Source organism: Salvelinus alpinus, chromosome 28 (genome assembly GCF_045679555.1).
Source record: "Salvelinus alpinus chromosome 28, SLU_Salpinus.1, whole genome shotgun sequence".
Classification (NCBI taxonomy): domain Eukaryota; kingdom Metazoa; phylum Chordata; class Actinopteri; order Salmoniformes; family Salmonidae; genus Salvelinus; species Salvelinus alpinus.
In genome coordinates, this window is record NC_092113.1 from 18,937,965 (window position 1) to 18,964,591 (window position 26,627).

General features: G+C 41.2%; 1 protein-coding gene across 3 annotated transcripts; it reads left to right on the forward strand.

Annotated features, from left to right (window-relative positions):
* Nucleotides 1-87: 87 nt before the first annotated feature.
* On the forward strand, nt 88-26,593 carry LOC139557332 (solute carrier family 35 member E2A-like). Of its 3 annotated transcripts, XM_071372003.1 has the most exons (10): nt 88-299; nt 4,873-4,958; nt 13,628-14,049; nt 14,227-14,362; nt 19,450-19,577; nt 20,623-20,743; nt 20,872-20,925; nt 21,186-21,258; nt 21,904-22,049; nt 22,366-26,593. In XM_071372003.1, the coding sequence occupies exons 3-10, from the start codon at nt 13,770-13,772 to the stop codon at nt 22,652-22,654; spliced, it is 1,227 nt and encodes a 408-aa protein (XP_071228104.1). In that variant the 5' UTR covers nt 88-299; nt 4,873-4,958; nt 13,628-13,769; the 3' UTR covers nt 22,655-26,593. The 3 variants fall into 3 exon arrangements, with proteins under 3 accessions (XP_071228104.1, XP_071228103.1, XP_071228105.1); XM_071372002.1 differs by lacking the exon at nt 4,873-4,958; XM_071372004.1 differs by lacking the exons at nt 88-299; nt 4,873-4,958 and adding an exon at nt 9,890-10,160.
* Nucleotides 26,594-26,627: the final 34 nt, after the last annotated feature.

The following is a 26,627-nucleotide window of genomic DNA, read 5'->3' on the forward strand; positions in this document are numbered from 1 at the left end:
TCCGGTCGTCATTTGTTACTACAGCCACAAATGCATAGACCCCGCCTATTTAAAAAAAAAATATCATCTTAAAATCAGTTTTGTAACCTAACCACACTGCTAACCCAATGCCCAACCATAACCTTAAATTAGGACCAAAAAGCTTATTTTTGTTTTTATACATTTTTACAATAGCAATTTTGACTTTGTGGCTGTGGTAACTAGTGATAACCGTGGTGTCCTTATGCTAGCGACTGTTTGGAACTCGTATACCAGAAATCGGAATTGCATAACTAACGTTAACTAGGCGGCACCACTTGGTAAGATAATTCCAACATTTACTGCATCTACAAACTGAGTTTAATAACCTTGAAATATAAATATATATTTTACCAATGAACAGCGCGTTCATTCAATAAATGAGAATTTTTACGAGTAGGCTATTTGAGACACAAGCACATTCACTTTTAGCTAGCTAAATGACTAACTTATAGCTAATCAGCGGGTGAATTTTGCCTCTCAATTAATGTTACAGTAACGGTAACTAGCTAGTTTGTAAAATAGTAAACTAGTTAGCTAACGTCAGATACTTGCCAGCCAACTATGCCGTTTTAGCTAGCTTTTGGTCTTGTTTGTGTAAAATGAGCGAAAACGTGATGAGCGAGGATGCCAGAGGCAGCATTAGGAATATTTATAATATTTCTGCTTTATGTATTCATATGTAACCTGCCAATGTAAACTGGTTTGTACGTATTTATTTGTGGTTTCTATATAAATGAAGATCCAGGCTACTTTAACTACACCGACCTTTGCACCACTCCTGCATTTTAATCGCTATGTGGATCTGACTTATTACATTCGTGCACTGTAAGAAACATGTGCCCGGCAGTATTGCCTGTAATATCTAGTGTATCATTGTTTAACTACAAGCAAGTCACTAATGAAGGCTATTTTCCATGCATGGGTTGAGTAACTAGATGCCTCAGAACAGTGGTTCTCAAAGTGGGGTCCGTGCATAGCTGCAGGAAGTAGTTTTGGGGGTGGGGGTGCTGCGATTTCTTTCGCTGCGGATGTTGTGGTGGGAGGTGCTGAGTAAGTTTTGTCAACGGGTGGGAGGCATGGACAAATCTTTTTACCCGCGCTGGCGCTGCAGACTGCTATGTCGGTTGCTCAAACAGGACTATTAAAAGCCCAGTGCGCTACTTAAATTGATTATTTTATTTATTTATTCTCATTTTTCAGTGGGTGCTTACTTCCCACAGCTATGGGTCCACGGAGGTACTGCATGGGGTCCGCTTCCAGATAAAACAATATATAAACTCAGCAAAAAAAGAAACATCTTCTCACTGTCACCTGTGTTTATTTTCAGCAAACTTAACGTGTAAATATTTGTATTAACATAGCAAGATTCAACTGAGACATAAACTGAACAAGTTCCACAGACATGTGACTAACAGAAATGGAATAATGTGTGTCCCTGAACAAAGGGGGGGTCAAAATCAAAAGTACCAGTCAGTATCTGGTGTGGCCACCAGCTGCATTAAGTACTGCAGTGCATCTCCTCCTCATGGACTGCACCAGATTTGCCAGTTCTTGCTGTGAGATGTAACCCCACTCTTCCACCAAGGCACCTGCAAGTTCCCGGACATTTCTGGGGGGAATGGCCCTAGCCCTCACTCTCCGATCCAACAGATCCCAGACGTGCTCAATGGGATTGAGATCTGGGCTCTTCGCTGGCCATGGCAGAACACTGACATTCCTGTCTTGCAGGAAATCACGCACAGAACGAGCAGTATGGCTGGTGGCATTGTCATGCTGGAGGGTCATGGCAGGATGAGCCTGCAGGAAGGGTACCACATGAGGGAGGAGGATGTCTTCCCTGTAACATACAGCGTTGAGATTGCCTGCAATGACAACAAGCTCAGTCCGATGATGCTGTGACACACTGCCACAGACCATGACGGACCCTCCACCTCCAAATCGATCCCGCTCCAGAGTACAGGGCTCGGTGTAACGCTCATTCTTTCGACGATAAACACGAATCCGACCACCACCCCCGGTGAGACAAAACAGCGACTCGTCAGTGGAGAGCACTTTTTTGCCACACTTGTCTGGTCCAGCGACGGTGGCTTTGTGCCCATAGGCAACATTGTTGCCGGTGATGTCTGGCGAGGACCTGCCTTACAACAGGAATACAAGCCCTTAGTCCAGCCTCTCTCAGCCTATTGTGGACAGTCTGAGCACTGATGGAATGATTGTTCGTTCCTGGTATAACTCTCGGCAGTTGTTGTTGCCATCCTGTACCTGTCCCGCAGGTGTGATGTTCGGATGTACCGATCCTGTGCAGGTGTTGTTACACGTGGTCTTCCACTTCCTGTCTCCCTGTAGCGCTGTCTTAGGCGTCTCACAGTACGGACATTGCAATTTATTGCCCTGGCCACATCTGCAGTCCTCATGCCCCCTTGGAGCATGCCTAAGGCACGTTCACGCAGATGAGCGGGGACCCTGGGCATCTTTCTTTTGGTGTTTTTCAGAGTCAGTAGAAAGGCCTCTTTAGTGTCCTAAGTTTTCATAACTGTGATCTTAATTGCCTACCGTTTGTAAGCTGATAGTGTCTTAACGACCGTTCCACAAGTGGATGTTCATTAATTGTTTATGGTTCATTGAACAAGCATGGGAAAGTGTTTAAACCCTTTACAATGAAGATCTGTGAAGTTATTTTGATTTTTACGGATTATCTTTGAAAGACAGGGTCCTGAAAAAAGGACGTTTCTTTTTTGCTGAGTTTACAATTCATTTTTTTTAATGAATATTAGTACCAACAACACATTTTAAAATGTTGGTCAAGGGATCTGTGGAATAAGTTTAGAGTGTAATATTATTACTCTACAATTTATGTAACCCTGGGTTACAGTCATTACATTCGCCCACAATTGGCTCCGTGTAAACTACGCCATTCATAGACACTAACTACTTTAGCACCTATTGACAATAGTATCTTCTGACCAGGGGAGTTTTGTTAAGATCCCTGACGCTTGCTCTAAACATTTACACGCATCGCTTGTGCTACTCTTTTGGAAACATAAGGAACGTATTAGGGATGCTCCGATATGACATTTTTGGCCAATACCGATATTTTCCTTGCCAAAAAAAGCCGATACCGATAACCAATATTTATAATTTTATCTGCATTATAGTACAGTTAAATAGTTGAAAACACACACACACTGACCAAAAAGTTATTTTGTTGGCATTGACGTATGTCCCCATTACCAGTAAAACATAGTCAAAACCTATTTCTTTCACTTACTTCCTGTGCTGTTTCGTTGTTCATTTGTTCAGTCTCAACCGGGATTTCATCACAATTGGCCTAGCGTCGTCCGGGTTTGGCCGGGGTAGGCCGTCATTGTAAATAATAATTTGTTCTTAACTGACTTGCATCGTTAAATAAATCAGCTCTGTCTGTCCGTGGCCTTTCTTCCTCGGAACGCAATGTTACTGTCCGTTTCCATCTTGTCCAGCTGCGTCTGTAACATTTCACATAAACCCTGTTTCTTGTCTGTATTGAAGTAGCGGTCCTTGTACCTAGCATCGAGTATGGTGGCGACACAGTGAAGAGGCTCAGAGAGAATGCCACCAAATCGCTTGTTCACAGCCCCTTGTAGAATACATTTGCAAGTTTTAACCCCGCGGTCTGTGTCGGCAGTTTTGTTGAGCAGGCGTTTCAATGCCATGACAGAGGGTATCACGTCTGCTGCAGATACAGTTGATGAGCTTTTTTCTTGAGTCAGTTGTTTGAATGGAGCTAGGAGTGTGTTCATGTTTTCAAGTTTCAAACATGTTCTCAAATGCCATTGAAATGGCAGCAGCGGTATGAGAACTAGCACATTCTTGAGCGTGCAATACGGCTTTCCTCAGTACGAAATCCTCGTCGACCCACTGTGCTGTCAGACTCCGCATGATCATGGGGCTGACATCGCTGGTCCAAATGTCAGTTGTGAAGCTAATAGCAGTGACTGGATGTGCGTTTCAACAATACTGTGTTACTCCAGTAGGGCAACATCTGAAAAATAGCGCCTACTTGGTAGGGTGTACTGGGGCTCGAGGTGCTCAACCAGTCGGCGAAAGCCAACATCATCCACGACAGAGAACGGTTGATTGTCAATGGCAATGAATTCCATTATCTTGGAGTTATTGGATTTCGCCTTTGAGTTGTCTCGCTGAAATTTTCTTACTCTTTTAAATGACTGCTCGACTTGAACTTGTTTAGTTGTTGGAAGTGTATGCTTAGTATTTTTCTGCTTTTGTTCTGTGTAGCGCTGTATTTTTCATGGCGTCATTACGTCATCTATCTACGTTATATAGGTATGCATGTCAACTTTGACATCAGTTTTGCACATCGGCGTTAAACTAGACATCGGGCCAATGCCGACGTTGGCATTTTTAGCAAATATCAGCCGATTCCGATATGCTTACCGATATATCGTGCATCCCTAGAACATATCTTTCATATCAGCGAGAAATAATTTTCCCAAAACAAAAAGTAAATTACTACACATCTTGTTAGGTATGGTTGGTGTTCCCACGTGGCCGTATCGCCACGTTACAGCGCTTGTTTACGGAAGACAGATTGAAGATGTAGGCATGTGCTAATTAGATATCTATTGTGCTCCCAACACTTGTGTGTTATGCCGTGTTCAGAACAAATGGAACTCGGAAATCTCTGACTTTAATGCGTTCAAAACAACTGGGAACTCGGAAAAAAACAATGAAATCCCGATTTGAACAGTCATCCAACTTGGAATTCCAATTCCAAAACGCAGGCCTCTTTCTAGAGCTCTGACTTTCCAACCTGAAGATCAATGACATCATGATTTGACCTTTATTTTTCAGGGTTCCCAGTTGTTTTGTATGTGGGATGGAAGTGTCGTTCGTCAACTGGAGGCACATAGTGTATGGATCTGTGAAAAACTGCTGCAGTAAGTGTATATTTTTAAATTGGAAATATTATTTTGCGCCGACATGAAAGGGGCATATCAGCATATGTGCATATCATCATATGTTTAGATTTTTTATTTTATTTGTCACATACACATGTTTAGCAGATGTTATTGCGGGTCTAGCGAAATGCTTGTGTTTATAGCTCCAACATTGCAGTAATATCTAGCAATACACACAACCTAAAAGTAAACGAATGGAGGAATATATAAATATTCTAAGCGTTAAATCACAGTGTCGGAATTGTTGTTTACACAATTAAAAAAAATATATACTTACTGTAGCAGTTTTGCACAGATCCATAAACTGTGTGCCTCCAGTTGACGAACTTCACTTCCTCCCTAGTTAACTTACACACAGGTGTTCGGAGTATGCTAGATAGCTAATTGGCACAGGTAACGGCCTATCTCTGTCTGTCTTCTGGGTAGAGGTCGACCGATTTATTATTTTTCACCGCCGATACCGATTATTGGAGGACCAAAAAAAGCCCGTACCGATTAATCGGCCAATTGTTTACATTTTTTTTGTAATAATGACAATTACAACAATACTGAATGAACACTTATTTTAACTTAATATAATACATCAATAAAATTAATTTAGCCTCAAATAAATAATGAAACATGTTCAATTTGGTTTAAATAATGCAAAAACAAAGTGTTGGAGAAGAAAGTAAAAGTGCAATATGTGCCATGTAAGAAAGCTAACGTTTAAGTTCCTTGCTCAGAACATGAGAACATATGAAAGCTGGTGGTTCCTTTTAACCTTTCTAGGACACACGTTCCGCTAGCGGAACCCCTGACAACATTCCGCTGAAAAGGCAGAGCGGAAATTCAAAAATATTTTTTAGAAATATGTAACTTTCACACATTAACAAGTCCAATACAGCAAATGAAAGATAAACATCTTGTTAATCTACGCATTGTGTCTGATTTAAAAAATGCTTTACAGCGAAAACACAACATATGATTATGTTAGATCACTGCCAAGTCCAAAAAACACAGCCATTTTCCCAGCCAAAGATAGGAGTCACAAAAAGCAGAAATAGAGATAACATTTATCTCTAACCTTTGATCTTCATCAGATGACACTCATAGGACATCATGTTACACAATACATGTATGTTTTGTTCGATAATGTGCATATTTATATCCAGAAATCTCAGTTTACATTGGCGCCATGTTCAGAAATGCCTCCAAAATATCCGGAGAAATTGCAGAGAGCCACATCAAATAACAGAAATGCTCATCATAAACTTTGATGAAAGATACATGTTTTACATAGAATTAAAGATACACTTGTTCTTAATGCAACCGCTGTGTCAGATTTCAAAAAAACATTACGGAAAAAGCAAACCATGCAATAATCTGAGACGGCGTTCAGATAGAAACAACATTTCTCCGCCATGTTGGAGTCAACAGAAATACGAAATTACATGATAAATATTCCCTTACTTTTTGATGATCTTCATCAGAATGCACTCCCAGGAATCCTAGTTCCACAATAAATTGTTGTTTTGTTCGATAATGTCCATTACTTATGTCCAAGTGGCTACTTTTGTTAGCACGTTTAGTACGCATATCCAAAACGCTCGTGCAGGTCCAGGCGAACTTCTGACGAAAACTTCAAAAAGTTATATTACAGGTCGAATAAACTTGTCAAACTAAGTATAGAATCAATCTTTAGGATGTTGTTATCATAAATATTCAATAACGTTCCAACCGGAGAATTCCTTTGTGTCCATTGAAGTAATGGAACGCAAGTCGATATCATGTGGAATGCGCGTGACCAGGACTTGGCACTCTGCCAGACCACTGACTCAAACAGTTCCCATCCGGCTCAACATCACAGTAGAAGCTCCATTCAACGTTCTACAGACTGTTGACATCTAGTGGAAGGCGTAGGAAGTGCAAACAGATCCATATCCCACTGGGATTTCGATAGGCGATGAGTTGAAAATCGACCAGCCTCAGAATTCTCACTTCCTGTTTGGATTTCTTCTCAGGTTTTTGCCTGCAATATGAGTTCTGTTATACTCACAGACATCATTCAAACAGTTGTAGAAACTTCAGAGTGTTTTCTATCCAATACTTATAATAATATGCATATATTAGCATCTGGGACAGAGTAGGAGGCAGTTCACTCTGGGCACGCTATTCATCCAAAGGGAAAATGCTGCCTCCTATCCCTAACAAGTTGAGTCTTCAATATTCCCAGGTAAGAAGTTTTAGGTTGTAGTTATTATAGGAATTATAGGACTATTTCTCTCTCTACCATTTGAATTTCATTAACCTTTGACTATTGGATGTTCTTATAGGCACTTTAGTATTGCCAGTGTAACAGTATAGCTTCCATCCCTCTCCTCGCTCCTACCTGGGCTCGAACCAGGAACACAACGACAACAGCCACCCTCGCTTTGCATGGGTAACGCTGCTTCGAGGGGAATAACTACTCCAAGTCTCAGAGCGAGTGACGTTTGAAACGCTATTAGCGCGCACCCCGCTAACTAGCTAGCCATTTCACATCGGTTACACCAGCCTAATCTCGGGAGTTGATAGGCTTGAAGCACAGCGAAGAGCTTCTGGCAAAACGCAGGAAAGTGCTGTTTGAATGAATGCTTACGAGCCTGCTGCTGCCTACCACCGCTCAGTCAGACTGCTCTATCAAATCATAGACTTAGTTATAACGTAATAACACACAGAAATATGAGCCGTAGGTCATTAATATGGTCGAATCTGGAAACTATCATCTCGAAAACAAGACGTTTATTCTTTCAGTGAAATACGGAACTGTTCCGTATTTTATCTAACTGGTGGCATCCATAAGTCTAAATATTCCTGTTACATTGCACAACCTTCAATGTTATGTCATAATTACGTAAAATTCAGGCAAATTAGGCGGCCCAAACTGTTGCATATACACTGACTCTGCGTGCAATGAACGCAAGAGAAGTGAGACAATTTCACCTGGTTAATATTGCCTGCTAACCTGGATTTCTTTTAGCTAAATATGCAGGTTTAAAAAATATATACTTCTGTGTATTGATTTTAAGAAAGGCATTGATGTTTATGGTTAGGTACACATTGGAGCAACGATACGCACCGCATCGATTATATGCAACGCAGGACACTCTAGATAAACTAGTAATATCATCAACCGTGTGTAGTTAACTAGTGATTATGATTGATTGATTGTTTTTTATAAGATAAGTTTAATGCTAGCTAGCAACTTACCTTGGCTTCTACTGCATTCGTGTAACAGGCAGGCTCCTCGTGGAGTGCAATGTAATCAGGTGGTTAGAGCGTTGGACTAGTTAACTGTAAGGTTGCAAGATTGAATCTCCCGAGCTAACAAGGTAAAAATATGTCGTTCTGCCCCTGAACGAGGCAGTTAACCCACCGTTCCTAGGCCGTCATTGAAAATAAGAATGTGTTCTTAACTGACTTGCCTAGTTAAATAAAGATTAAATAAAGGTGTAAAGAAATATATATATTTATGTTTTCGGCCTATTCGGTGTCCAAAAATACCGATTTCCGATTGTTATGATAACTTGAAATCGGCACTAATTAATCGGCCATTCCGATTAATCGGTCGACCTCTACTTCTGGGACACAATATACAATAAGCAAAGCCAAGCATCACACAGTTCACCCTTTCCCCTCTGTCTCTCACTCACTCAATTGCGTTCCTACCGCTCCCTCTACACACACGTGCTACTGAAATAAATGCCTATATCAAATCAAATCAAATCAAATTTTATTAGTCACATACACATGGTTAGCAGATGTTAATGCGAGTGTAGCGAAATGCTTGTGCTTCTAGTTCCGACAATGCAGTAGTAACCAACAGTAATCTAACCTAACAATTCCACACTACTACCTTACACACACACACAAGTGTAAGGGATAAAGAATATGTACATAAAGATATATGGATGAGTGGTGGTACAGAACGGCATGGCAGATGCAGTAGATGGTATAGAGTACGGTATATACATATGAGATGAGTACTGTAGGGTATGTAAACATAAAGTGGCATAGTTTAAAGTGGCTAGTGGTACATGTATTGCATAAAGATGGCAAGATGCAGTAGATGATATAGAGTACAGTATATATACATATGAGATGGGTAATGTAGGGTATGTAAACATTGTATTAAGTGGCATTGCTTAAAGTGGCTAGTGGTACATTTTTACATAATTTCCATCAATTCCCATTTTTAAAGTGGCTGGAGTTGAGTCAGTATGTTGGCAGCGGCCGCTAAATGTTAGTGGTGGCTGTTTAACATTCTGATGGCCTTGAGATAGAAGCTGTTTTTCAGTCTCTCGGTCCCTGCTTTGATGCACCTGTACTGACCTCGCCTTCTGGATGATAGCGGGGTGAACAGGCAGTGGCTTGGGTGGTTGTTGTCCTTGATGATCTTTATGGCCTTCCTGTGACATCGGGTGGTGTAGGTGTCCTGGAGGGCAGGTAGTTTGCCTCTGGTGATGCGTTCTGCAGACCTCACTACCCTCTGGAGAGCCTTACGGTTGTGGGCGGAGCAGTTGCCGTACCAGGCGGTGATACAGCCCGACAGGATGCTCTCGATTGTGCATCTGTAGAAGTTTGTGAGTGCTTTTGGTGACAAGCCGAATTTCTTCAGCCTCCTGAGGTTGAAGAGGCGCTGCTGCGCCTTCTTCACAACGCTGTCTGTGTGGGTGGACCAGTTCAGTTTGTCCGTGATGTGTACACCGAGGAACTTAAAACTTTCCACCTTCTCCACTACTGACCCGTCGATGTGGATAGGGGGGTGCTCCCTCTGCTGTTTCCTGAAGTCCACAATCATCTCCTATAAAACGTATCTAACTGATAAGATACACAAGCTACATTCCTTGCCAAATGATGACAGTTTAATCACAAATTCTAAATGGACTGGTTGACAGTAGGGAAAATGTGTTCCAACAATGAGCTGCAGTTTTCAAATAATTGCATAATTTTGTGGTTGTCACTACTTGCCACAAAGTCAAAATTGTAAAATTTCATGAAAAAAATTATTTGCTTTTTGGTATTAATTTAAGGAAAGGCAAAAGGTTAATATTGTGGTTAAGGTTAGGGGTTAGGTTTAAAATCAGATTTTTTTCAAAGCAAATTTGTAGAAACAGGCAGGGTTTATGACTTTGTGGCTGAGGTAACTAACTGCGAACTGTAAGTGGCATTTAGAATTGGAATCGGCATTAACAGGTTCCACACTGAAATTATGCAAAAACAGTAGTTTGATAAAGACTGAGCGTATTTACACTACCGTTCAAAAGTTTGGGGTCACTTAGAAATGTCCTTGTTTTTGAAAGAAAAGCTACATTTTTGTACATTAAAATAACATCAAATTGATCAGAAATACAGTGTAAACGACAGATTTTTTTCATGAAATATCTACATTAGGCGTACAGAGGCCCATTATCTGCAACCATCGTTCCTGTGTTCTAATGCCAAGTTGTTAGCTAATCCAAGTTTATAATTTTAAAATGATAATTGTCATTAGAAAACCCTTTTGCAATTATGTTAGCACAGTTAAAGTCTGTTGTTCTGATTAAAGAAGCAATAAAACTGGCAATCTTTAGACTAGTTGAGTATCTGGAGCATCAGCATTTGTGGGTTCGATAACAGGCTCAAAATGGCCAGAAACAAATAACTTTCTTCTGAAACTAGTCAGTCTATTCTTGTTCTGAGAAATGAAGGCTATTCCATGCGAGAAATTGCCAAGAAACTGAAGTTCTCGTACAATGCTGTGTACTACTCCCTTCACAGAACAGCGCAAACTGTTTGAACCAGTAATAGAAAGAGTGGGAGGCCCCATTGTAGAATAATAGTGGACATCAAAACTATGTAATAACACATATGGAATCATGTAGTAACCAAAAAAGTGTTAAACAAGTCAAAATATATTTTAGATTCTTCAAAGTAGCCACCCTTTGCCTTGATGACAGCTTTGCACACAGCTTTGCACACTCAGGGCCACTCAGTCGTAAAAGGCGAAAGGAAGAGCAGTTTATTTGTTCTGTAAATCTGGCCTGGAATGTGGGACTTTGTGGTTATCTGTTCTCCTTCACCCACACCCAAGAGTGCGTGGTCCCATTTGTGGGCTTTTTTTACAGAACACCCACTCTTTGTTTAAGAGCATGTTGCGTCTCAACATTAGCCACCCTCAGATTATGTAAAATAGGGTCTAAACTACAACATATGCAAATATGAAGAAAAAAACATAGTTTATGCGTTTTTAGATAATTCACGTTAATATTAAATGACAAATGTAAAAAATGTGGGGGGGATTATAAAATACACTGCTCAAAAAAATAAAGGGAACACTAAAATAACACATCCTAGATCTGAATGAATTAAATATTCTTATTAAATACTTTTTTCTTTACATAGTTGAAAGTGCTGACAACAAAATCACACACAAATTATCAATGGAAATCAAATTTATCAACCCATGGAGGTCTGGATTTGGAGTCACACTCAAAATTAAAGTGGAAAACCACACTACAGGCTGATCCAACTTTGATGTAATGTCCTTAAAACAAGTCAAAATGAGGCTCAGTAGTGTGTGTGGCCTCCACGTGCCTGTATGACCTCCCTACAACGCCTGGGCATGCTCCTGATGAGGTGGCGGATGGTCTCCTGAGGGATCTCCTCCCAGACCTGGACTAAAGCATCCGCCAACTCCTGGACAGTCTGTGGTGCAACGTGGCGTTGGTGGATGGAGCGAGACATGATGTCCCAGATGTGCTCAATTGGATTCAGGTCTGGGGAACGGGCGGGCCAGTCCATAGCATCAATGCCTTCGTCTTGCAGGAACTGCTGACACACCAGCCACATGAGGTCTAGCATTGTCTTGCATTAGGAGGAACCCAGGGCCAACCGCACCAGCATATGGTCTCACAAGGGGTCTGAGGATCTCATCTCGGTACCTAATGGCAGTGAGGCTACCTCTGGCGAGCACATGGAGGGCTGTGCGGCCCCCCCAAAGAAATGCCACCCCACACCATGACTGACCCACCGCCAAACCGGTCATGCTGGAGGATGTTGCAGGCAGCAGAACGTTCTCCACGGCGGCTCCAGACTCTGTCACGTCTGTCACATGTGCTCAGTGTGAACCTGCTTTCATCTGTGAAGAGCACAGGGCGCCAGTGGCGAATTTGCCACTCTTGGTGTTCTCTGGCAAATGCCAAACGTCCTGCACGGTGTTGGGCTGTAAGCACAACCCCCACCTGTGGACGTCGGGCCCTCATACCACCCTCATGGAGTCTGTTTCTGACCGTTTGAGCAGATACATGCACATTTGTGGCCTGCTGGAGGTCATTTTGCAGGGCTCTGGCAGTGCTCCTCCTTGCACAAAGGCGGAGGTAGCGGTCCTGCTGCTGGGTTGTTTCCCTCCTACGGCCTCCTCCACGTCTCCTGATGTACTGGCCTGTCTCCTGGTAGCGCCTCCATGCTCTGGACACTACGCTGACAGACACAGCAAACCTTCTTGCCACAGCTCGCATTGATGTGCCATCCTGGATGAGCTGCACTACCTGAGCCACTTGTGTGGGTTGTAGACTCCGTCTCATGCTACCACTAGAGTGAAAGCACCGCCAGCATTCAAAAGTGACCAAAACATCAGCCAGGAAGCATAGGAACTGAGAAGTGGTCTGTGGTCACCACCTGCAGAACCACTCCTTTATTGGGGGTGTCTTGCTAATTGCCTATAATTTCCACCTGTTGTCTATTCCATTTGCACAACAGCATGTGAAATTTATTGTCAATCGGTGTTGCTTCCTAAGTGGACAGTTTGATTTCACAGAAGTGTGATTGACTTGGAGTTACATTGTGTTGTTTAAGTGTTCCCTTTATTTTTTGAGCAGTGTAGTTTGACAACCCTGTTTGTAAGCTTTTAAATGTCAACCGTTGATCTTTTCCTGTGATGAAGACATGAAAGTCTCATGGTATGCAAAATAGCTCTATAATGAAAAATGTCCATTAAATGTTTGTGCGCATAGTATTTTCAGTTGGTCACATCACTTTACTATTTGGAACAAATTTAACTGTTTGTTAACCAGTTAATGAGGGTCGGCAGCTACATTTACCAACATTTGTATCCCTATTCCAAACCTCTGCCAATAACAGCACATTTTCAGTTTTCCCTTCCACACTTAGACCACCCCTAGCTAAATTATTGCTTAAGAAATTGCCCTTTGCTAAAAATCAATTTGTTTCTTTTTACCATTTCAATTGAAAACAATCACAGAAAGGCACTTAAATGTTACCCAGAAATTATTTGATATTGAAATGAAAACGTCTGCATTTGACCTTTTAAAGTTCAAAATGTGTAGAATTACAGGAAATGTGCTTTAAAACTGCAAAATGTTCTCTCAGATACCAAGAGGCAGATCTTTAAAATGTTTATTTCCCACGGCCTGAAACTTGGTTTGTCCGGCCATGCACTGCAGAAGACATAGTAAAACTCCTTGTATGCTATTTTTATCCCACTCTAGTTATTTTCTGATTATGAGGAGGTCCCTGATGAATTTGCTATCACAAAAGGGGTCCCGGACCCAAAAAGTTTGAGAACCCCTATGCTATAGAAGACTGTCAACTACAATCATTCCTTGTGTTTTAACTGTGTTACATAGACCACCAGTTCTACAGGCATGCTGAACATGCCAATGGACGGACACACAGACTGACCGGCCCTCTCCACCAGTCCCCTGCCCCTCCTCTCTTGTGTTTGTGCCTGCTGGTTCCCGGTTGGTAGATCCTCGGGCACCGTGTGTCATGGCTTCCAACAGTCGGGCTGGAAGACATTCCCTGTGGTGGTTTCTCTCGCCGTTCCGGAGCAGGCAGGAGCGTGTGGTGCTGGCACGCAGCGAGAGCATGCCGGGGGAACACGTGCTGAAGATCACCATCACAGAGACCACTGTGATCGAGGCAGACTCGGGGGTGTGGAACTCTAAGTCGCTGGTCTACCTGGGCCTGTGGTACTTCTTCAGCTTCTGCACACTGTTCCTCAACAAGTACATCCTGTCTCTGCTGGAGGGGGAACCCAGCATGCTGGGTAAGGAACATGTGCACACACAGACACACACTCAATTTCAGATGTTCAATACTCCAATCAATAGATGGTTTGACTCAATTGGTTGATTTTATTCAGGGTACTAAGGGCCTCAGGGGTAGAGGGCTCAATTCGTACATGTTGTTGTCCAATAGTTTATTGGTTTGAATTGATTTGTAGGCGCTGTTCAAATGGTCTCCACCACCATCATAGGCTTTCTGAAGATGTATGTGCCTTGCTGCCTATACCAGCACAAGTCCAGGACTGAGTACCCCCCCAACTTCCTCATGATCATGCTGTTTGTGGGGCTCATGAGGTGGGTCTGCACTGTTATCTACTTTCTTTCAGCTGCATAGTTGAAGTTATTTGGTTGGTTTGTTTCTTTTTAAGTAATACTTACATGACTAGTCTTTATTTCCATCATGGCTAATGTTAATTTATCAATGTTTATGTTGTCAATCAATCAAGAAAATCAAAACAGAATAACGGTAACAAACTTTTGTTTGACATGCATTCTAAAGTGCTGAGTCTCAGCATCACTCTGTTACCAGCAGTTGTCACAAAGTAATATACAGATACCCAGCCTAAAACCGCAAGCAATGCAAATGCAGAAGCACAGTGGCTAGGAAAATCTCCCTAGAAAGGCAGGAATCTAGGAAGAAACCTAGAGAGGAACCAGGCTCCGAAGGGTGGCCAGATCTCTTCTGGCTGTGCCAGGTGGAGATTATAAGAGTACATGGCCATTTAAAGCCAGATCATTCCTCAAGACGTTCAAATGTTCATAGATGACTAGCAGGCTCAAATATTAACCACAGTGGTTATAGAGACAACCAATCAACACCTCAAGAGTAAATGTCAGTTTTTCATAGTCAAGCAACTCCGAGGTCGAGACAGCAGGTCTCGGAGAGAGATGGTCGAAACAGCAGGTCCGGGACAAGGTAGCACCTAGACCACCAGCATATAGACCACCAGGCAGGTTTCCATAGCTGCAGGAGGAACTGAAGAGAAAAATATATATATATATATACATACAGTCGTGGCCAAAAGTTTTGAGAATGACTCAAATATTAATTTTCACAAAGTCTGCTGCCTCAGTTTGTATGATGGCAATTTGCATATACTCCAGAATGTTATGAAGAGTGATTAGATGAATTGCAATTAATTGCAAAGTCCCTCTTTGCCATGCAAATGAACTGAATCCCCCAAAAATATTTCCACTACATTTCAGCCCTGCCACAAAAGGACCAGCTGACATCATGTCAGTGATTCTCTCGTTAACACAGGTGTGAGTGTTGATGAGGACAAGGCTGGAGATCACTCTGTCATGCTGATTGAGTTCGATTAACAGACTGGAAGCTTCAAAAGGAGGGTGGTGTTTGGAATCATTGTTCTTCCTCTGTCAACCATGGTTACCTGCAAGGAAACATGTGCCGTCATCATTGCTTTGCACAAAAAGGGCTTCACAGGCAAGGATATTGCTGCCAGTAAGATTGCACCTAAATCAACCATTTATCGGATCATCAAGAACTTCAACGAGAGCGGTTCAATTGTTGTGAAGAAGGCTTCAGGGCGCCCAAGAAAGTCCAGCAAGTGTCAGGACCATCTCCTCAAGTTGATTCAGCTGCGGGATCAGGGCACCACCAGTACAGAGCTTGCTCAGGAATGGCAGCAGGCAGTGAGTGCATCTGCACGCACAGTGAGGCGAAGACTTTTGGAGGATGGCCTGGTGTCAAGAAGGACAGCAAAGAAGCCACTTTTCTCCAGTAAAAACATCAGGGACAGACTGATATTCTGAAAAAGGTACAGGGGCAATTTTGCCTAAGAACACAGCCATGAATAAAAAATGGTACCAACACATCCTCCGAGAGCAACTTCTCCCAACCATCCAGGAACAGTTTGGTGATGAACAATGCCTTTTCCAGCATGATGGAGCACCTTGCCATAAGGCAAAAGTGAAAACTAAGTGGCTCGGGGAACAAAACATGGATATTTTGGGTCCATGTCCAGGAAACTCCCCAGACCTTAATCCCATTGGGAACTTGTGGTCAATCCTCAAGAGGCAGATGGACAAATAAACAACCCACAAATTCTGACAAACTCCAAGCATTGATTATGCAAGAATGGGCTGCCATCAGTCAGGATGTGGCACAGAAGTTAATTGACAGCATGCCAGGGCGGTTTGCAGAGTTCTTGAAAAAGAAGGGTCAACACTGCAAATATTGACTCTTTGCATCAACTTCATGTAATTGTCAATAAAAGCCTTTGACACTTATGAAATGCTTGTAATTATACTTCAGTATTCCATAGTAACATCTGACAAAAATATCTAAAGACACTGAAGCAGCAAACTTTGTGGAAATTAATATTTGTGTCATTCTCAAAACTTTTGGCCACGACTGTGTGTGTATATATATATATATATCTATAGTACCAGTCAAACGTTTGGACACATCTACTCATTCAAGGGTTTTTCTTTATTTTTTATATTTTAGACATTGTAGAATAATAGTGAAGATATCAACTATGAAATAACACAAATGGAATCATGTAGTAACCAAAAAAGTGTTAAACAAACCAAAATATATTTTAGATTTTAGATTCTTCAAAGTACCCACCCTTTGCCTTGATGACATCTTTGCACACTTGGCGTTCTCTCAACCAACTTCACCTGGAATGCTTTTCCAACAGTCTTGAAGGAGTTCCCACATATGCTGAGCATTTGTTGGCTGCTTTTCCTTCACTCTGTGGTCCAACTCATCCCAAACCATCTCAATTGGGTTGAGGTCGGGTGATTGTGGAGGCCAGGTCATCTGATGCAGCACTCCATCACTCTCCTTCTTGGTCAAATAACCCTTACACAGCCTGGAGGTGTGTTGGGTCATTGTCTTGTTGAAAAACAAATGATAGTCCCACTAAGCGCAAACTCGATGGGATAGCATATCGCTGCAGAATGCTGTGGTAGCCATGGTGGTTAAGTGTGCCTTGAATTCTAAATGTATCTAGGCAGGTAACCTAGTGGTTAGAGCGTTAGGTCAGTAACTAAAGGGAGAGAACGCCAAGTGTGCAAAGATGTCATCAAGGCAAAGGGTGGCTACTTTGAAGAATCTAAATTTGTTTAACACTTTCTTTGGTTACTACCTGTGTTTCTTTGGTTACTACCTACTATATGTGTTATTTCATAATTGTGATGTCTTCACTATTATTCTACAATGTAAAAAAATATATAAAAATAAAGATAAACCCTTGAATGAGTAGGTGTGTACTAACTTTTGACTGGTACTGTAAGTATTCAGACACTTTGCTATGAGACTTGAAATTGTGCTCAGGTGCATCCTGTTTCCATTGATCATCCCTGTGATGTTTATATAACTTGATTGGCGTCAACTTGTGGTAAAATCCATTGATTGGACATGATTTGGAAAGGCACACACCTGTCTATATAAGGTCCTACAGTTGACAGTGCATGTCCGAGCAAAAACCAAGCCATGAGGTTGAAGGATTTGTCCCTAGAGCTCAGAGACAGGATTGTCGAGGCACAGATCTGGAGAAGGGTACCAAAACATTTCTGCAGCATTGAAGGTCCCCAAGAACATAGTGGCCTCCATCATTCTTAAATGAATGAAGTTTGGAACCACCAAGTCTCTTCCTAGAGCTGGCCGACCCGGCCAAACTGAGCAATCGTGGGAGAAAGGCCTTGTCGGGGTGGTGACCAAGAATCCGATGGTCACTCTGACAGAGCTCCAGAGTTCTTTTGTGGAGATGGGAGAACCTTCCAGAAGGACAACAGTCTGGTAATCACTCCACCAATCAGGCCTTTAAGGTAGAGTGGCCAGACGGAAGCCACTCCTCAATAAAAGGCACATGACAGCCCGCTTGGAGTTTGCCAAAAGGCACCTAAAAGACTCTGACCATAAGAAACAAGATTCTCTGGTCTGATGAAACGAAGATTTGGCCTGAATGCGTCACGTCTGGAGGAAACCTGGCACCATCCCTACGGTGAAGCATGGTGGTGGCAGCATCATGCTGTGGGCATGTTTTTCAGCGGCAGGGACTGGAAGACTAGTCAGGGTTGAGGGAAAGATGAACGGAGCAAAGTACAGAGAGATCCTTGATGAAAACCTGCTCCAGAGCGCTCAGGACCTCAGACTGGGACGAAGGTTCACCTTCGAACAGGACAATGACCCTAAGCATACAGCCAGGACAACGCATGAGTGGCTTCGGGATAAGTCTCTGAATTTCCTTGAGTGGCCCGGCCAGAGCCCGTACTTGAACCTGGTCGAACATCTCTGGAGAGACCAAAAAGCTGTGCAGTGATGAAAAACAGCCCAAGACCAAGTAACAAAATGTAGAAAAAGTAATTTGCTCTGAATACTTTCCGAATGCACTGTATATAATGGCCGGCACTGTTTCACTGGAATTATCAAACGGCAAGAGTCAGACAATCGTAAACGGCTCGTATAGCGCAGTTTAGCTGAGACTCATCTCTTGATAGGTAGACTGGCAGTCTTTTCCTGAAGTAATTATTTTCACCTAAGGCGCCAGTATGCATCAGTTCGGCTTGCCGAACCAAACAAGTGTGCTGCATACTCCCTTAAAAGACCTTTGTTTGGAAAAACAAGAAAAAAAGAGGCAATAGTAGTTTGTCCATTTTGAGTGCCGTAGCCAGTATAGACTTCCTCAAAATAGTCAGTTTAACTAAGATGACTCAAGAAATCTGTCATCAATTTTAATATTTGGTGCAGTTTTTTTCAATTAAAAAATGTTAATCAAAACAACTCATCTCTCGGTTGAATGACAACAAAGACTCTATTGAAGAATCCCTAATTTTGGCCACTCACAGACGAAGGGGCGAACTTCAGCTTGCCTCCATAAAAATATTGTGTTCCTGAACAACCTAAAAAAAAAAAAACACGAAATCCAAATGAACAAAAACATTATCATAATATATGCACAAACGCTACCGAATTGTTTCGGCTAGGAAGCATGCTGACTCCTTTACAGTATGCTTGTCTTAACTGAAATGGTGCTCACATACTATAACTTTCATTAGCTGACTGTTAGCTTAGCATGCTGACAGCTGTCTGTTTAGTGCCCTATTTGTTATTTCTCTGCTACCAGCATCAGTCTTTGATGTGGAACCTAAACGAGAATTTCCGCTCTAGGACAGGAATTACTCGAAATAGGTGCTTCAACTTCCTCTGATGTGGGCCTTTTTTAAATGGCCTCTAAACAGTTACATTTTAGGGAAGTGCGATGCTGCAACTCAATCTCAGCTCATCTATCATTACAGGTAAACAGTTTGACAATCTGGAAAAGGGATAGTCTGTGTAGCATAGGTTAGGAGTGGTTGTGGTGTGGGATTGTCTTCTGGTCTGAATGCTACTAACCTATCCTGTTCTGCAGGTTCACTAGTGTGGTGCTGGGACTGGTGAGCCTGAAGAATGTGGCTGTCTCCTTTGCTGAGACAGTGAAGAGCTCCGCGCCCATCTTCACTGTCATCATGTCTAGGCTGATCCTAGGGGAATACACAGGTAAAGCACATGCACACTGTATTCCCATTTTAGGGCACCAAAAGTATTGGGACAAATTCACTTATGCCTAGTAAAAAGTAAGTATTTGGTCCCATATTCATAGCAGGCAATGACTACATCAAGCTTGTAACTACAAATTTGTTGGATGCATTTGCTGTGTCTTTCAATTGTGTTTCAGATTATTTTGTGCCCAATATAAATTATTGGTAAATATTGTATTGTGTCATTTTGGAGTCACGTTTATTGTAAATAAGAATAGAATATGTTTCTGAACACTTCTACATTAATGTGGATGTTACTATGATGACGGATAATCCTGAATGAATCGTGAATAATCAGTGAGAAAGTTAGACGCACAAACATCATACCGCCGAGACATGCTAACCTCTCACCATTACAATAACAGGGGGGGTTAGCATTTTTGGGGGGTAAGATATTTGTGCATCTAACTTTCTCACTCGTATTTATTCACGATTCATTCAGGATTATCCGTAATCATGGTAGCATCCACATTAATGTAGAAGTGTTTAGATACTTTTATTGTAAATAAGAATAGAATGTGACTCCAATGACACAAAATAATATTTACCATCAATTTCTATTGGGCACAAAATAATCTGTTTTTAGTGAATTTGTCCCAATATCTTTGGTCCCCTAAAATGTACAAAAAGTGCTGTGATTTCTGAACGGTTCACCTGATCTGGATGAAAATACCATCAAATTAAATCAGACAGTCTGCACTTTAACCTCCATAGCCATCGTATCATTTCAAATCCAAGGTGCTGGAGTACAGAGCCAAAACAACAACAAAAATGTCACTCTACCAATACTTTAGGGCTAGGTCTTGTGCAGATAGCTGACGTGCGTGTGTGTGTGTGTGTGTGTGTGTGTGTGTGTGTGTGTGTGTGTGTGTGTGTGTGTGTGTGTGTGTGTGTGTGTGTGTGTGTGTGTGTGTGTGTGTGTGTGTGTGTGTGTGTGTGTGTGTGTGTGTGTGTGTGTGTGTGTGTGTGTGTGTGTGTGTGTGTGTGCGCACACACTACTGTAGGGATGTGGGTGAACCTGTCCCTTTTTCCTGTCATGGCTGGCCTGGCCCTCTGCACTGCAACAGAGATCAGTTTTAATATGCTGGGCTTCTCTGCAGCCCTCTCCACCAACATCATGGACTGGTACTCACACACAGTAACACAATAGTACCCATTTTTATGACATTTCTCACATTTCACAGCTTTGTCTTTTCAGGGCAATGTGACACCACCACACATTCTCATGGTTCTCTTAATATTCCCTCTATCAGTTTACAGAATGTTTTTTCAAAGAAGCTACTAAGTGGAGACACCTACAAATTCAGGTAAGTTGTTTTTAGTACTTCCTAGTTTATAATATACAGAACTAAATGAATGTATTAGGCCCAGTTTTATATCCTGTACTGGATAATAATTCCTATTGTATCCTAGGAATACAAAATAAACACAAATCACAGTGTATTGTTAACAGATGTGTAAAGAATTTGAGGAATTTAATGTTGAACTGTTGACGGTAGATTATAGTATGTGAAGTGTTTACCGGTGTCTGTACTGAATAAAATACTTGTTCCTGTGTCCTGATTAGCCCTACAGAACTGCAGTTCTACACCAGTGCAGCTGCAGTCATTATGCTAATACCTGCCTGGGTCTTCCTCATGGTCAGTCACGTATATTACTGTACTATTGAATATATTACCATTTGGTATTACACATTTATGATTGACAGTTAATGAGTGCTCTGAACATTCTGGTTGAACAGAGTATTTGTTACAGTAACTGAAAATGAATGTCTATATTTCTTAGTATATAATAATAGCAAAATAACTAATATGCTGTTAATAGTGCATAAATGTCATCCCTTCTATATTAGAAAAGTATATGTGTCCAGCAGGCTGGCGTCATTGTAATTGGAGTGCACCCTGCGCACAGTGCTCTGGTGTAATGACAGGAGGCCACTATTGTTGACAAGCAGTTCCCAGACTGTGGCCTAATAATTGAGCTTCATGACCTGGAGTATATCGTGTAGCCTAGTGTGTACCGGTCTCCATTTGTTTTGAATGCAGTACTGTGTTGTGCAGCTAAAGCTACTGATGTCAGATACAAATGATATAAAATACTATTACCATCATAATGACTATAGCCTAATACCTGTTTGTTGTAAAACGGTTGCTTTAAAAACAATGAAAATGGTGTTTAAGTTTTAAGTTGGTTAACAATGAAAATACCAAGTTAGCAACTTGACCTGGTATTTGGTTTGGGACTGTTTCAGTTTGGTGTTCTCCTGTGCTCCTTTGTGCCTCCAGGACCTTCCAGTGATTGGGAAGAGTGAGCGTTCGTTCAGCTGGAGTCAAGACATCGTTCTGCTGCTGCTGTTTGATGGGGTCCTGTTCCACCTGCAGAGTGTCACCGCCTACGCCCTCATGGGACGCATTTCTCCCGTCACCTTTAGGTAGGAGTCACACAGGCAGGGAGGATTTTCAATTAGCCATCATTCCCTTTCAGTTAGCCATCATTCCCTTCTGTTTATTTTATTTATTTTTTACCTCTGTGCATATGAAGGAAATTAGATAAGGATAGAGCCACTTGAAACTATTGAGAAGCCCCCCAGTCACTTTCAGGTGGAAATTGCTAACTACTATTATCCTTGACAGTCATTGCATTTAGACAGGCAGTCTGTCAAACAGACAGACAGTAGTCACATTCAAAAAAAAAAAAAATGAGTGCAACCTGCAGCAGTATCTAACAATCTCCCCTTTCCTCCACAGTGTTGCCAGCACAGTGAAGCATGCCATGTCTATCTGGCTGAGCATCATTGTGTTCAGTAACCAGATAACGGTGCTCAGCGCTGCCGGCACGGCCCTGGTTTTTGTTGGTGTGCTGCTGTACAACAAGGCCAAGCAGTTTCAGAGAGACACATTACAGGCCCTGGCCCACGCCCAGGCTCAGGACCAACACAACAAACCACTTCTGCAGGACCACGAGCTCAAAGCATCGGACCGATACACTCCCCAGGAGACCAAAGGGGGAGAGACCAAAGAGGTCTGTTCTTTTTAACTTTGATCATGTAGAACCTGATATGCAGACTTGCACCAGCATTACAACGAATCGGAGAAGTCAACGGTCATCATAGCACAGTGGAAGGATCTGTCACTGGGGTTTCTCTCAGTGGGAATTGTCAATTCGAGAGGCTGGTTTCATTCGGCCTCACCTTGATTCACTCTGATGATACCTTTGTGAACTTGCCTTAGTGTGCGGTCTGAACGCGGACCAGTGTTTGACTCGGTTCTGGTGTGTTTGAACTTCACTTTTACACTGTCAATTCCTTTTGTTGTTCCATTCCCTCACCTGAAATGTTTCATTATTTCATATGGTTTTGAAACACGAGCAAACTCAGGATTTCACTCAATGTTCATTGGGTGGAAGCGGTTCAATGCAAGTCTATTTTTTCTGCATACTTGCCTTTATGATAATTTTTGTAATGTTTTATTGAGTCTTGCATTTTTCGGTTATGGGCACACATTGTCGTTGACTAAACAGCTTTATTCTCCTGATCATTGGTGAAAGTCCATCAACATGCAGAACAGTCAAGGCATTCATCATTCATTCTAATAGTGCTTTAGCTCAGCTGTATACCAATTGGTCACAAGTGTAAAGCAAATATTTGAGGCATTAGCCTAACCACAAAGGTGTCTTACCTTCGGGGGAGATGAGGTAGAGAGGGTAACCCTTATTTGTTTTCCCAAAGCTCACCGTTGACACTGAACTTCTCACAGCAATTTCATTTGAAATATTTGAAAACCTCGAGTGCAGTCTGGAGAGGTCTATCATCATCTGCAGTTCTTACAAATTCAGCTAGGAACCATTTTTATTTTTGCAAAGCTTTCTTTAGGTTACTATTGTGTTGGTTCTTCATTTTCTTGTTCTTGAACAGAACCTGAACGTTTCGTCATAGCTAGGTGTTGAGAGATTGATTTGGGTTTATGTGGCATTGTGTAGCTTTCCGCACCCTTGTCTTACTTTCTGTGCCACACTGAACCTTGTTATTTGCTAAGAGTCAGTTGAATAAGGGAGACTTGATGTACTTTATTTCAAGTGCTAAGCATACTGTTAATGAAACTGTTATTTGTCATGAGTACATTCCTTTGTTGTTTTTGCATTCTTGTTCAACAATGAATGTATTTTTAGTAGTTCTGGTTATGAAACGCCCCAAGGTCTCTCAACCAACCTCTTCAGGATCCGCCCCTTTTTTTCAATATTCGCCTGAAATGAACTAACCAAATCTAACTGCCTGTAGCTCAGGCCCTGAAGCAAGGATATGCACATTCTTGATACCATTTGACAATAAACACTTTGAAGTTTGTGGAAATGTAAAAGGAATGTAGGAGAATATAACACATTAGATCTGGTAAAAGGTAATACAAAGAAGAGGGGAAAAAAACGTTATTTTGTATTTTTTTGTACCATATTTCAAATGCAAGAGAAAGGCCATAATGTGATATTCCAGCCCAGGTGCACTTGTTTTTGGCCACTAGATGGCAGCAGTGTATGTGCAAAGATTTAGACTGATCCAAAGAACCATTGCATTTCTGTTCAAAATGTTATATCAAGACTGCCCAAATGTGCCTAATTTGTTTGTTAATAACTTTTCAAGTTCAAAACTGTGCACTCTCGTCTAACAATAGCATGGTATTATTTCACTGTAATAGTTATTGTAAATTGGACAGTGCAGTTAGATTAACAAGAATTTAAGCTTTGTGCCAATATCAGATATGTCTACGTCCTGGGAATGTTTCTTGTTACTTACAACCTCATGCTAACCGCATTAGCCTACGTTAGCTCAACCGTCCCGTGGATGGGACACCGATCCCGAAATAAGTTTTAACCATTTCCTCTCAGCCATATTACCATTTTGGTGAGGTAATCTAATATTTACATTAAACAAGCTAAATTATATAGATTCTGTTGTGGAATCTCCAAAGACTGATTTATTCAATGCTGCCTGACAATAGAGAGAGAGGGAGAGAGAGAATAAGCGAGCAGACCATGGGTGTACAACTCTTGTCCTCTAGGCCTGTATTCTATGCTGGTTTTTCATTCTTGCCTTTTAACTTGGAACTGAATTATATCTGCATAACCAGGTGTGTGACTTCCTTAGCCAATCAATGACACTTTGAGCAATTAAGCACCAGGGAGAAACAAAAACCAGAAGGACTTTGGCACCAATGACGGCCGTCACTATTTGCCACCGCCACAAAGTCATAAACCCTGCCTATTTCTACAATCTATCTACTTAAAATTAGATTTTTAACCCTTACCTTATGCGTAAACCGAACCTTAAATTAAGACCAAAAAACGTCTTTGTTTTCATACATTTTTATGATATAGCCAATTTTGACTTTGTAGCTGTGCTATCTAGTGGAAAACCTGAAGGACTGAAGCAGACCATGGCTGGAATTCAATCGTTTCAGATCGGCAATTTTTTTCTGCACTGGCCTTTCAGAAGTGTGTTTGATTTGACAACAGTATATCCCATATGGAGGGAATTGCCACTTTAATTAAAAACTGTCAGTCCTATGGATTGAAAGAGCTAGCTACAAAGATTGAAATGATTCAACATCTCTATTGAGCTTTGGCTTAGTAAAACTGGAGGTAATTTTTGTCATTTTTCTATAGAAAACATGTGGTCAGTAGGATAGGCTAAAGTGAAACTATTCAAAACTGATTACATTTTGTAAGGGGAAGCTGACATAAAAAGGAAACGTCTGTTTGCTTGAGTGAATAGTACTGGCATTGCCTTGGTTTTGTCATGGTGTGGTACTCTGTGGTACTTTTCTCAGACGAACAAAAAGTTCAACAAAGGAAAGTTATAATTTACCAACACTGGCACTGTTGGCACTTCCCGATATGGGCATGTCTCAACTTTTGACAAATTGGAATGTTTAAAAAAAATATATATATTTTTGAATCTTATCTAAGCAGGAAGTCACCCTGCTGTGTATGACAATGTCATATTGCTGAGTCTGCGTTTAAACAACACAATATTTGTGAAAGTTCTCACATGCCATTGGATGACAATGTTGGTACATTACTAATGTACACACTAATGTGTGTGCATTTTGACTAGAATGTCATATTGTGTTCCCTGACTATTTCAATCAATCAATGTTTATAGTTAGTTGTTTCTGACTCTTGCAGACTGGCTTTGTTCAATCTTCTAATTATTTTACTAGTCCCACTTTTTGCACGTTTCTCTGTATTCATGATCTTACCAGACTGTGCTTTTCAGTAATGGTACAGTGTTGATAAGACTACTGTGATTAAGGTATTTATTGTCAACTTCAAAATGTTTAACCAATGGGGTATATCAAAGACTACATCATGTCTAGTGCTTTGTAAAATTCTCATCAAGAGACGCTTTTCTCCTATTCTCTGAGAATTTGCTCAGAATCTGTTTTTTGGGTTGTATTTTATAAGTGAAGTATTATTTTAAAACAGAGGCATTTATCTTAAAAATATATATATAATAAACCTGTGGACATTTTTATTTGATGTTGATCTATTCGCCTCAATTATTTTGTTGGTTGCCATATGAACTTGATATAGTACTTTTACACTGGGATTTATCTCCCACTTCTCATTGTAATTTATGTGTCTAGCAATATGTCAAAATTCCCATTTAATGTACCTCTCAATCTGTGTATAACAGAAGATGGAAGGTAAAATGATTGTGTAGGATTAAGGGATGATAATATAACAAAATAGGTCTACTGAATAGGCCTAGTGCTAATACATATAACTGAAAAGGGTGTTTCATTTGAAATTGTCAATGAGGATCCTAATTGTATATTTTGGGGTGCTGGTAATGTGAGTTTGTGGTTACTAATTGTATATTTTGGGGAGCTGTTAAAGTGAAACAATGTAAGGTTTAATCGATTTAATAATAGATAATGTACAGTATGAACTGGGTTAATAAAAGTGATTTTTCTTGTGTTATATCAGGTCTGGAAATTTTTGTTCGTTGGTATCC

Excerpts from the sequence above, each read along its gene's own strand:
- LOC139557332 (XM_071372003.1), top strand. The coding sequence starts at position 13,770 with ATGGCTTCCAACAGTCGGGCTGGAAGACATTCCCTGTGGTGGTTTCTC. Across the intron at positions 21,259-21,903 it reads CTGCCTGGGTCTTCCTCATG|GACCTTCCAGTGATTGGGAA; the intron begins GTCAGTCACGTA and ends TTGTGCCTCCAG. Across the intron at positions 22,050-22,365 it reads ATTTCTCCCGTCACCTTTAG|TGTTGCCAGCACAGTGAAGC; the intron begins GTAGGAGTCACA and ends TTTCCTCCACAG.